The sequence below is a fragment of the Heterodontus francisci genome, chromosome 37, assembly GCF_036365525.1.
Source record: "Heterodontus francisci isolate sHetFra1 chromosome 37, sHetFra1.hap1, whole genome shotgun sequence".
Lineage (NCBI taxonomy): Eukaryota > Metazoa > Chordata > Chondrichthyes > Heterodontiformes > Heterodontidae > Heterodontus > Heterodontus francisci.
The window spans coordinates 20,890,019-20,902,038 of record NC_090407.1 but is presented as its reverse complement, the minus strand read 5'-3'; the positions used below and the strand labels follow the sequence as shown (position 1 = coordinate 20,902,038).

At 43.8% G+C, this 12,020-nt stretch overlaps 1 protein-coding gene and 1 long non-coding RNA gene across 4 annotated transcripts in view; one reads left to right on the top strand and one right to left on the bottom strand.

Moving 5' to 3' along the window:
• Nucleotides 1-222: 222 nt before the first annotated feature.
• Nucleotides 223-11,725, bottom strand: errfi1a (ERBB receptor feedback inhibitor 1a). Of its 3 annotated transcripts, none has more exons than XM_068017234.1 (4): nucleotides 11,522-11,725; nucleotides 5,112-5,303; nucleotides 4,016-4,101; nucleotides 223-3,260 (listed from the first exon to the last, which is right to left on the bottom strand). In XM_068017234.1, exons 2-4 carry the CDS (start codon nucleotides 5,231-5,233, stop codon nucleotides 2,095-2,097), a joined length of 1,374 nt encoding a protein of 457 aa, XP_067873335.1. In that variant the 5' UTR covers nucleotides 5,234-5,303; nucleotides 11,522-11,725; the 3' UTR covers nucleotides 223-2,094. The 3 variants fall into 3 exon arrangements, with proteins under 3 accessions (XP_067873335.1, XP_067873334.1, XP_067873336.1); XM_068017233.1 differs by having other exon boundaries at nucleotides 11,526-11,725; XM_068017235.1 differs by lacking the exon at nucleotides 11,522-11,725 and adding an exon at nucleotides 5,917-6,065.
• LOC137352121 (uncharacterized) overlaps nucleotides 10,134-12,020 on the top strand; it is a 40,187-nt gene continuing 38,300 nt past the window's right edge. The window contains exon 1 of the long non-coding RNA XR_010969644.1: nucleotides 10,134-10,182. This is a non-coding gene — a long non-coding RNA (uncharacterized lncRNA). The remainder of the gene's footprint in view (nucleotides 10,183-12,020) is intronic.

The window sequence follows — 12,020 nt, the reverse complement described above, 5'->3', positions numbered from 1 at the left end:
AACACATACAGGGCAGATATTTATCCTTTGTCACTATGGGTCAACTCTAAGGTTGAAACAGCGGGTAGGTAAATTGTTCATCGTACATTGGATTTATGTTAGCAAGATTATCACAGTAGCGAGAATACCATAAAATTTTGTTGGGAGAGTTAAGTCCTTTACAGACAGCACTGGATCAAAACAAACACTCAAAACAACTTAATAAAAATAGACATAGGGAAGTTTCTTTACAATAATGTAATTAATGATATCCCAATAATACTGCACAGACTACAGGAACAAACAGTTCTGCAGATTTTCAACAAATATGATAGAAATAATATTACAGCCGGTGATACAAGAGTGGAAGTATAGGCCTTCATTTATGTTACATGCAGTTAATTGCATCACTAACATGTAAAACTATTCTCAAACAGAAGCAACTGCACTGATTCTTCATGTAGGTCCCTTGTCATCTATATGTAAACTAGTCTGCAGGTTAGTACTGAGCCTCTCGCCATGCTGCCCTTCACTCACCCTATTGTAGTAGCCAATTGTTCATGTTTACAAGAAGGCTGTTTGATTTCTAAGACAGTCTGCAGCTGAAACTGCTTTGCATTTCAGTGCCAATTGGTGGGGAGCTTTATGTTGGGATGGGAGGACCCAACACTATCTTAGTCACCTCTTTTCTGAATGATTTTTCTTGTCTCTCCTCCCTCACACTCCTACTCTTAGCTCTTGGAGTGATACTTAGTGCCGACTTGGGGAAGGCCACGGCTTGGATTATCTACGGGCTCAAGGGCAGCACGTGAGCCAAAGGCACAAATATTGACTAAACCATATCCATCCCCAAACAGTAATAGTGATGGAACTCCTTGAAAGTAGTTGCTGGCTACTGTGGACCTCAGTGCTAAACTGTGATGGCCTGATGATCAATTATCCACAATCACATGAAGAATGGACTGTTGGGTACAGTATCCAAGAGCAGCCAGTGGAAGACACGATGCCAACAATCTCCTGCTCAAAAAGGTCTCCACTGCATTATCTCCTGTTAAAAGTCTGGTGACGGTCTGCAGCCTTTTGTGGGTATATATTAAAAGATGCAGATCATGTTTTGGGTGTTACTTTAAAAAAAAAGGTAAAAATACTAGTGCTGACAAGCAGTGAATGGCAGATTGAGTGGATAGCCAGTGTGACTAGCACATTCCCCCCTGCCACTTTCACAGCTGTATCACTTCAGTTCCATTTAAAACAGGAAGGGAGCACGCCCTCAAGGGTTGAGGAAGAACAACAGTGAGAAGATTGTTAACCTAAACAAAATGGATCACTGACTCCATTCCCACTGACCCTTAGGCTGCTCCACCTCTCCGATACAAATGGCATGAATTGTTGGGGAGGGGGAAGAAAAAGAGAGGCAGAGACATAAACTTGTGGCAGTTTCTCTGCTTATAAACTTTTAATCAAATCCCTTCACTTTAGCATAATACTTTTCACTTAAAATAGTTAAGTGAGAGGTGACCTTCATTGAGCATCCCTGAGCTGGATTGATATTATACATGATTGTCTGTACACTGTCCAGTAACAAATGCTGTACTTTCTCCCTTATGAGAGTCTTTGGACAGTTTGAAAATAAATCACAAACGTTTCGGTCATAAAACATAGTCTCAACTTTTTGATCTCGTTTCACATGAGATTCACTGCCTGGGAAGGGCCCCCCATGTCCAAAATGGATGTTGTACTTTCTCAGAGGTATCATAGGGCATTCTGCCCAACATGTTGTGTCTGGTTCACTGTTTGTTGCAAAGTTCCAAAAAGTAGATAAAGTGCAATAAAAACCACCAAATCATGAGATGTCTTGGTGAAAAGGTCTATTGTAAAACTACTATACAGGCAACCCAACTGGGCATCCCGGACACTGCCTAGTTCAAGGACCTCTGGTTTAGTGACTGATAAGTTAAATTCCACTTTTATTACATTAGGTTTCTGCTGATTTTGGGGTCACATTCTGAGATTCCATCTTATATTTCAGTGGAAACTGCAAATCAATGGTCTTGATCCTGGGACTGTCTCTTCCCGTTTCTTTTTTTTTGCTGGCTCTCTGAGGGACATTAAAATCTAAGGAGACTCTACATAGGCAACAGGTTTCCGTTTTACTGTTTCCGGCTTGGTCAATGCAAATGTTTTTAAGCTCTCTGCTGTGCAATCATTCGACTCCCACATGCTCTGAGCCTCCACAAAGTATTTCTGAAACTTGTCCAGGTAGGGAGGCCGCTCAGGGAGCAGGTAGTAGTGTGTGGAGCTCACCTTTCTCCCATCTTCCATGATTGGTAAAATGCACGGCACCCGTGTGGCCACCCCATCACTGTTCTGCCGCTGCAGAATTTTGTTGCTGACGTATTTGGGATCAGGTGCGAAGCTTCGTGTGGGTGGCATCACTCCATTGAGGTAGGCCGGGAGGCTTTTGGGACTTGGGGTGCGCGAATTATTTCTGGACACAGGTTCCCGTGGAGGAACTTTTGGTGGTCTTTCCTCATCACAGTACATTCCAGACATCACCTCTGTCGACCATCTCCGGTAGTCGTGTTTCACCAGCCGTGGGGGTATAGGGACTCGAGGAGGGACCTCAGGCTTCACCTCGCTGGAGTTTGGTGACGAGCATGATAAGCAGCTTCCATTTTTCAACACAACAGGTTTGTTGTAAGATCCAGCTGGACCTGAATGCGAACGTCGTAATTTTCGGTGAGGCTGAGCAGGTTTCTCAGTGGCCTCTATGCTTTCCAGGTTCGTGTCAGCTACCACGTGACTACTCTCTGGCAACTTCGCCCTATTGGCACCCTCCGAGTAGGCGTAGTTGGTCTGCCCACACCCACGGAAGCTTCTTCTGCTTGGAGTACCGTACCTGAAGCTCAGCGGCCTGCAGTCCTGCAAGAGAGAGTCAGTTTCAGAGCTTGTAATGGACTCAACTTCACTGTCCACGTCATCGAAGGACACATCACCAGTGACAGGCAGTGGAGGGAGTGGCTTAGAGCTTCGGTCAGTGGCACACCCAGAATTAGTTGGTGGAGTTGCCCCTTTCACCAGCATTTGCGGTGGTGACAGTGCAGTGCTGTTCACAGAGAGTCTCTTAAATGGGGAGAGCAGCTGATCTTTCTCCAACTGTACAAATGGCTCCTCGCTATTGGGCATTTTCAGAGAAGGTGGTCGCAGCTTGTGGAAGGATGATCTGAGGCAACTCCCAAAACAGCAGTGACTGTTCAACCCAAGTGGCTCCATTTCGTGTCCTGAAGGAGGAAAAAATAATTTTAAAATTTACACCAATTATTTTCCTCCCCTTCCAAAGACTCAGGCTCTTTCTGGGTTCTGGGCTCCAAAGCTGCTGGCCGTAAGCGACCATTCTTCCTGTGCGGGCCTGGCCAAGAGTGCCAGAATGGTATTCAGATGAGGTTTAATGAATCACTGGACAGCAATCATTAGCAGGAGCCCTTGCCTGAAGCACAAATGCCAATAGTAAAGCCCGGTGGAGATTAGCTAACTTAGCTAGACCAGGGACAGAGCCCGAGACTTTCCCAATCTATATGGCTGAGTATCACAGCAGGTAGAGGATTTACTCAGAGGCATCAAGGAACAAAAGTTATTTAAATATACAATTTTTAAAAACTTTAACATTCAGTCTTGTGATCTGGACAGCACTTGCAAGGCTGTTATTTATTGTGCAATGCTGGTTGTCCCAAGATATTTGTGGTGGGTTCTTCTTGAACCATTGGTAGCAGTGTTTGATACAACTGAGTGGCATGCTAGGCTACTTCAAAAGGCAGTTAAGTCAACCACATTGGTGTGGTACTGTAGCCATATTATAGGCCATTCCAGGCAAGGACAGCAGGTTTCCTTCCCTAAAGCACATTAGTGAACCAGTTGGATTTTTACGACAATCCAATAGCTTTGTGGTCACTTCTACTGATACCAGCTTCTTTTTAAAAACAAAAGAATTCTGATTCTCAAGTTTGATGAGTGTACCCCAATGGGGTGGAATACATACGTTTGGTTGAAGTTACAATACAAGGCTGTTGATGGGGAGCAGCATTCAAAGTGCAGGTCATGGCTGTGGGGTCTGTATAATAGATGCTGAAATCAGAGAAAAACACTGTTTATCACAATGTCTGGGTGAACAGCCAATTATTAAAACAGTTCAGATAACAAAAGGCCTTTCAGCCCCTTTGATCCCATCCATCCAGGAAACCAATTCCAACACACCTCTCCCTATACAAAATCAAATTACTTCTCAAACAAGCCTAGTGTCCTGGCTGCACCTGGTGGTCTCAATTATTCCACATAAAGCAATACTTCCTGACCCTGTGGTTCCTGATATTAGTTTACTTCTCTACCCTTGGAGTGTTCTCTTTTTAAAGGCTTGAGTGTCCAAGTTTATCTTCAGAGCTAATCCCCTTTGATTCCAGGGATCAGCTCAGTTATTTTGCTATATACTGCAGGAGCCCCTGATGTTACACGCATAAATTGAACTGATCCCAGCACTCTAAATGGGTCCTGACAAGGGTCCTTTACAGTGTCAGCATGGCTCCTGTAGATAATAGACTGAACTGATGTGGCAATATTTAGCAGCTCCCTGTTCATCAGGTCTAAACAAAGTGATGAAATGAATCAACACAGCTCTCTGCTTTCCTCTTGCTAAATTTTACTCCAGCTGTGTAGTGTATGTGGTTCCTTTTCATTCCCCTGGGATGCAATACCTGCAGTTGTCTTCACTGAACTTTATTTGCCTTGGATTAGCCCAGATGCAAACCCAGTTGAGCATTTCATTTGCACAAGACCCCGTGGCCATCTCTACGGAGTCCCTTATTTTTAAGGTTACACATGAATGTAACCATCTTGCATTGAAACGGTTATCTCAAAGATCCCCTAAACCACTCAAGAATAGGAGGGGGTCCCAGCACTGACCCAGCACCAGCACCACCACCACGTCAGTGTCTTATCCTGGATATTCACTGGCTTTAAATTTAAGACATCTCACTTATTACTTCTAAAGTTTTTTGGAAGTCATGCTACACTACTACATGGTCTCCCTCATCAAGGTGCCCCCTCCCAATTCCAAGTAGTGCTGTGTTGGTCATACTCACCTGTCCAAGGCATTTGATTGATTCCAGCAACTTTTGGTATTGATGACACCATGACTGCCGTGCATGAAGCAGTTACTCAGTGGATTGCGGATCTCCTGTGCTGCCAGTCCAGCGCTCGACATGTTGACAATTTTGGGAATGCACCAATCCTTTAAAGCCTTTCTGTTCTCAAGTTAATGGGGTATTGCATTCCTTGATAAAGAGAGAGAGAGGGGATTCTTGAATTATTCATCAATTTATTCTCCTTCAGTAATGTCACAGCTAACAGACTGTAGGACTTGATGGGGTGGGGTATCAGTTGGTGAAGCTCCCCTTTAGCTAGGATACCACAGCTGGCTTCTGATCAAAAGTTAAGCATCTAAAATACATCATTTTCTCTTTACTAGTACTGACTAACCTGCCATGCGTTTTCAGAAGTCTCTGTTTCATTTGACAGGCTGTGAACTTGACATTTACACTCAAACAAGATCAAATTGGATAGGTGGGTCCCTTGGGGATAGAATTCAACAACCACACCCTGCTGTGTTATTGGGAGGGGCGGGGAGTGGAAGCTTTCTTCGAATGTCATTTGGTGTGCTGACCGATGAGTGCCTTTGATGGGAAAGGTGCTTTACGAGGTGCACTATGGTGCTCTTCTGACCAAGTACGATTTAGAGAAATACAGCACTGAAACAGGCCCTTTGGCCCACCGAGTCTGTGCCGACCAACAACTACCCATTCATACTAATCCTACATTCCCTACCACATCCCCACCATTCTCCTACCACCTACCTACACTAGGAGCAATTTACAATGGCCAATTTACCTATCAACCTGCAAGTCTTTGGCTGTGGGAGGAAACTGAAGCATCCAGCGGAAACCCACGCGGTCACAGGGAGAACTTGCGAACTCCGCACAGGCAGTACCCAGAATCGAACCCAGATCGCTGGAGCTGTGTGGCTGCGGTGCTAACCACTGCACCTCCCGATGTTGAGCATTGAAGAGCAGAGAACATTCGGAGGATAAAAATAGTTATGTTAATCATCGCTTATTTCAAAAATTGGAAAATGCAGATGAGTTAAAGTCAGAAGAGAGGAACAGTAAACTATTTGATGGACCAGAACTCGTTCTGGAGTAAAGCTTCATGCTGACATCCAGCATCCACCCCTTTGAATTACCAACTAGTATATAAACATCCCCACCACAAAAGAAAGGGGTCAAGTTCCAGAGACAACACAATGAGGCTTGATTTCAACACAGGGAGGAGGAAGAGTGCGCGTGTAGGACAGTGGATTAGATTCTCGAGAGGAATAAGAGATGAAAGTGGAAAGGAACACGGACCACAACGATATGTATATAATAGAAAAAGAGAAAGATAGAGAGGTTGGAGGCAAGGGGTATTACTGGTTCCTTTCATGGTGTGACACCAGGTGTATTCACAATGCAGACTGCTCTTCAACTGAATCTTTCAACCCTGATATTAATGGTTGAAGCAGTCAGACTGCCACTTATTTTACATAACTAATTTTATAGGTTTCTTTATTTGTCTGATACCTGATCATTTGTACTGCTGGTGAGGCTTTAAAGGAACCTCACTGACCAAAAGTAGCAGGCCTTCATTGTAAGATAGGGACACAAATTTCAATATTCTGAATTCAACAAGACAGTGAGTGTAACCTTTTGGTGGAGAGGGCAATGAATGATGTTGGAGGGAGTGGCACATTACTGTGACACTACTCAGCAGTCTGTTCCACTGGAGAAGTGACCTCATTTCCTGTCAGCTGCACTGACATGACAATTAAAACAGGAAAAATTAGGATGTTGAGCAAAAAAGGAGGAACATTCAGAGAAGGGGAAAATTGAGTCATGGAATAAGACAGGACATTAGACGACAGTATAACTGGGATCGAGAGACAATTAAAGTGTTAGTGGAGAAAGAAATAGAGAAAAGGTGGGAGGGAAAAGGTGGGGTTGAGGGATACAGTGAGAAGGTGGGATGGAGGGATCAGAAAGTACTTTTACTTGGGAGGTTAATCCAGCAGAATGTTTCTACCTTCTAATCAGCTATTTGCAATTAGCGCAGGGACCAGGAACCCAAACCTCCTGGTCATTGTACATAACCAGCTAGGAGTTCTGGAGATTTCCGAGACACAGAGCATGAGTGGCAGAACGATCAGGAAATACAGAAAGAATAGCATATGTCTGTGAAGGTTATCCCACATAGCTGGTACAACCTGCAGCATCAGCAAGGCTCTCCAACTGCTGAAACGTAAACCAGAGTGTCAATTTGACTGTGTGGGGCATCACTGCCAGACCTGATCCTGTCCTTATCTGGCATCCACCTTGGCTTACTTTTTGCCTCATCCTAGCCAGGATGCACTGAGCGTTCCTAATGTTTCTCAAGCTGAGACTGAAGCCAATTCACCTCGGACTGGTGATAGAACAGAACCTGAGACTGAGGCCTGCTGATAACACAGGTGATGCACGTTTACCTATTGAGCCATCATGAGGGGATGCCAGAGGTGAGGGGGAATGGCGGCGATGTCGTTGAATTGCAAAGATTCTGAACCCTCGGTTGAGGATAGAGGTAAAACGGGCGGCACAGTGGCGCAGTGGTTAGCACTGCAGCCTCACAGCTCCAGCGACCCGGGTTCAATTCTGGGTACTGCCTGTGTGGAGTTTGCAAGTTCTCCCTGTGTCTGCGTGGGTTTCCTCCGGGTGCTCCGGTTTCCTCCCACATGCCAAAAGACTTGCAGGTTGATAGGTGAATTGGCCATTATAAATTGTCCCTAGTATAGGTAGGTAGTAGGGAAATATAGGGACAGGTGGGAATGTGGTAGGAATATGGAATTAGTGTAGGATTAGTATAAATGGGTGGTTGATGGTCGGCACAGACTCGGTGGGCCGAAGGGCCTGTTTCAGTGCTGTATCTCTAAAAAAAAAAGTTTGTAATACACAAAAATGTCAGTTCAATATAGTCAGACAGAAGCAATGGTTTGGGATCATAGTGATGTTCAGAATCTGCTTCACATTGGGGAATATGTGCACATACTTCACTTGGCTCTGCCATGACAACTGTTTAATTATGACACACTGGTCTTTCTGGACAATATCAGGGCATGGTCTGATTGATTCACAGTTTTATACTGCAAGATTGTGGAAATGGGTGAAATTTAAAGACTTTAAACAAGGGGAATCAGCTGCAAATTCAGGCAGCTTGCAAATGTTTATTTAAAAATAAATTCATTCTTGGGATGTGGGCATCACTGGCAAGGCCAACATTTATTACCCATCCAGAGTTGTCCTGAGATCTTAGAGAAAGCACAGGCGCTGTGCTAGTGGGCACACCACACTAGGGAGTGTAAATAAGGTTACATGGTTCTCTCCAGCTGTCTGCAATCCAAATAAGGACATCATTCCTACACATTTCTTGCAACCTGGCTTTGTACCAACTGCCTGTTACCTCAATTACACTTTAAATATCCAATGCTGTCTGCTGGTGGAGGTGGGAGGGATACTGTTTGGGGAACAATGAACAGTGTCAGTTAGGTAAGGGATTATCTGGTGACTCCTACTGATGTTGGGTGAGAATACAATCATGCTCCACTGTGATGCCCATCATGATAAAATAGCTTCCCAACACTTAGTGTCTAAGCTCACATGGAGAATGGCTACTTGGGTGAGGTGCCAGAGGGGAGTGGGCAAGTGTCCGCACCTGCAGGAGACAAAAAGGGTGAGGAAAAGAGTCTCACAAGGGCCGAACACAAACCACAAGAAGGATCCTGAACTGAAAGATGTAAATGAGTATCTTAAAACTGGCCAAGTGCTGTATCCCTCCTTATACATGCCAAAAATCACTAGAACAGACCTTAATACTGGATATGTCTTTGGCCCAGACCGTCCTGTCCCACCTAACTCACCAAGGTCAGTACAACCTAACTGACTGGAAACGGAGGTCCAGTACTGGCTGTAGTTAGTCATTTTTACAAATAGGGTCACAGGCAAAATATCCGATGCTTATTTTCTGTCAGACATATTGGCAGCAAAAGGACTTAAACCACCAATTATAGCTTCAAAAAAAAAAAAAAAACAAACCTCTGAAATGTTAGCAAGGGAAGGGGTTTGAAATACCTTGGTGCCAAAATCTATAAAGGCATAGATAGTGGTTCGGCCCAGTCACCCTCAACATTTGCACTGGGGGCTGTCTTCATTATTTCAGACTCAAAAAAAAATGAACCATCAGATGAGAAAAAAAGTGCAGTGACTGCTGATAGCAGGTCTGTCACACCTGGGAGAAGCAGAAGGCTTGCGATTTCATTTTTTAAAGTGTTGAGCACATCTTTATAATCTCCATTATGTTGGCTGAGCAGTGCTTTCTGTGACTGGCCTTGATGAAGCAATAACAGTGTGAGTAATAACACCAATAATGTTTTACATTTCCGATGTGGGTGTTGCAGTTTATTGATACTAGCAGGAAAAACAAAACCTGATCACACAAGCTCAGGGCTACCTGATCACACAAGCTCAGGGCTGCTTAATGTGTCAATAGTGAAACTTCCTTTTCGAAAAGGATGGTCCAACAATCTACTGTATCCTGAAAGAGCAGCAGAAGCAGATGCAATAACAAAAGAAAATTGGATAGATACTTGCAAAAGGAACATTTACATGGCTATAAGGAAAGATCAGGGGAGTGGGACTAACTGGATAGCTCAAAGAACCGACACAGGCATGATGGACTGAATGGCCTCTTTCTGTATTGTAAAATTCTAGGATTCAATGGCACTCAGCCCATGCTGCCAAATTAAACACAGCTCTTTAAGAACTGTAGTATGCTATTATTTATTGTAGTGTCAAGTTTCTTTTTAAAGGAGAGCTTTCAGATTTTAACAATTCAATTTCTCAAACTGCCATGAGAGGAGGGGTGGAGGAGGAAAGAGAAATTTGAACTCTTATTCTCTGGATTATTAGCCCAGTAACATAACCACTATATTACCATAATGCCCCTGTGTTCAGGAGGCGTGGTTTAAAATCAGACAGTGTTCCTGTTGATCACTATCCAGTCACCCCTTCTAGAGGTACTCGCAGATATCAGGTGAGGCCAGGATCAGATTTTGTTGCGATACTTCAACTATTGGGGCGATGGAACATGTTGATATTCGCTTTGTTCCCACATGATGAACGGCTACTCAGTTGGAATAGCGGGGAAAGGGGCAGTAAACAACAGTGGGACTGCATTCAACAGTAGAGGATGAGGGAGGAAGCTGGGTCAGAAGTTTGTAGGACGATTAGGCTCTGTGTCTTATCCATTGTTGGAGCCTTTTCTCTGGGGAGCCCGGGATCTCCATATATGGTGTCACGAGTTTTTAAAATTTACTAGAGCCATGTTCTTCACAGGCTTAGAAATTGATCTTAAAATGGAATTTACTGGGGTATTTTGGAACACGTCCTGTAACAGCACAACTGTATCGTTCGGCTCCTGTAAACAGACGTTAGAAAACTGGGCAGCTGCAGGAAACAGGTAGAGTAAGCCGCTTTAAATCGTCGGTCATTAAACAGTTTTAGAGCAGTCTTGGTCACCTTTACAATTGACTGAAGAGGTAAACTGGTTTACGTTGAAGAAACTAAAAAAGGAAAGATACAAATCTAATTTTCTCCAGAGCGTCAGCCCTGACTTCAGTAATCCTTTAAACACGGAAGCCTATAGCAATCACGACCACTGATAGACGTCCCATAGCTTTTAAAAGAACTCTCCAAATGGGAGGCGATTTAATATTTCCCAAAAAGACACCTTATTTAAAACGATTAGCAGACGCTCGGGCAAAGTTGAGTGTTTCGCGATAGAACTGATTTAAAGCCATCTGTGGAGGGAACCGGAGACATACTGGATTGGATGGGCTGGGCAGCCCCCTGCGTTCAACCTGCAGGTGAATGTCTGCCCAGCTCCTGGTAACAATTTAGTCACTTCACACACTGATTCAAGAACCAATCGCAGACCACACTCAGCTACAAAGTTTAAGATCGGCGATAAACGAAGCAGAACCAAGAAGAAAACAAATCTAATTTAAAACCCCGGAAATAAAAATCACTACTTTTTTGCAAATTAGGTTCTTTACTTTGGAAAGAGTTTTGCAAAAGTTTTGAAGTGGTGTAAAACTCTTGCTGTAGTTCAGGTTATACATTAAACTGGTCGGAGTGGCCCACGGCTAATAATTTATAAGGGTTTTGTTCATCCAGCACCACAATAAACATGATATCAAGTTTCTTGGAGAAAATTTGTAGTTATAACGAAGAAGTGAGCAGAAACAGGAAGGGTTTAGAGAGGAGTAACAATGATGAGAAAAGAAACAAAAAAATAAAAGTTTGGGAAAAATATACAAAAGCATTAGTCGGGTGAGAGGAGAGCGTGCATAGAACAGCGAGCACTACCTCACCTACCTCCTGTTCAGTTTCACGAGACAGGAAATCCGGCGCAAATTCTCCAACTGCCCCGATTTAGTGCAGCGGTGAATACAACAGCATTTCTCCAAACTGCAGTCTATCTTCCCTACTTGCTCTAGCTCCTGACTCTAATTAAATGTTTCTCTGTTGCAATGTGCCCCGCAGTTTAGTTAATAAGGCGGGCTCTGAATCCTGATGTCACTATGCAATAAGATCAACATATCTCCCCGCCCACAGCCTACAGTCAGCACACTTACTTACCTCTGCCTTAAAGGGGAACATCCACAAACAGCCGGAGATCAACACTTCAAATTTAAATCGGCAACAACTCGTCTTCATTTTTTATATATATCAGGGAACTTTTTTAAGTTCTCTATTTGAGAGCATCGGAGGGAGGAGATGAGTGAATGCAGTTTTTTTAGTATTTGGTGGGGCCCACCAACATCCGTCATAGCAGTTTAAAGCTTGTAGAATCAAATCCAGAACACAAAA

Excerpts from the sequence above, each read along its gene's own strand:
- errfi1a (XM_068017234.1), bottom strand. The coding sequence starts at position 5,233 with ATGTCGAGCGCTGGACTGGCAGCACAGGAGATCCGCAATCCACTGAGT. Across the intron at positions 4,102-5,111 it reads CAATCAAATGCCTTGGACAG|CATCTATTATACAGACCCCA; the intron begins GTGAGTATGACC and ends CTCTGATTTCAG. Across the intron at positions 3,261-4,015 it reads TATTGTAACTTCAACCAAAC|GACACGAAATGGAGCCACTT; the intron begins GTATGTATTCCA and ends TTCCTCCTTCAG.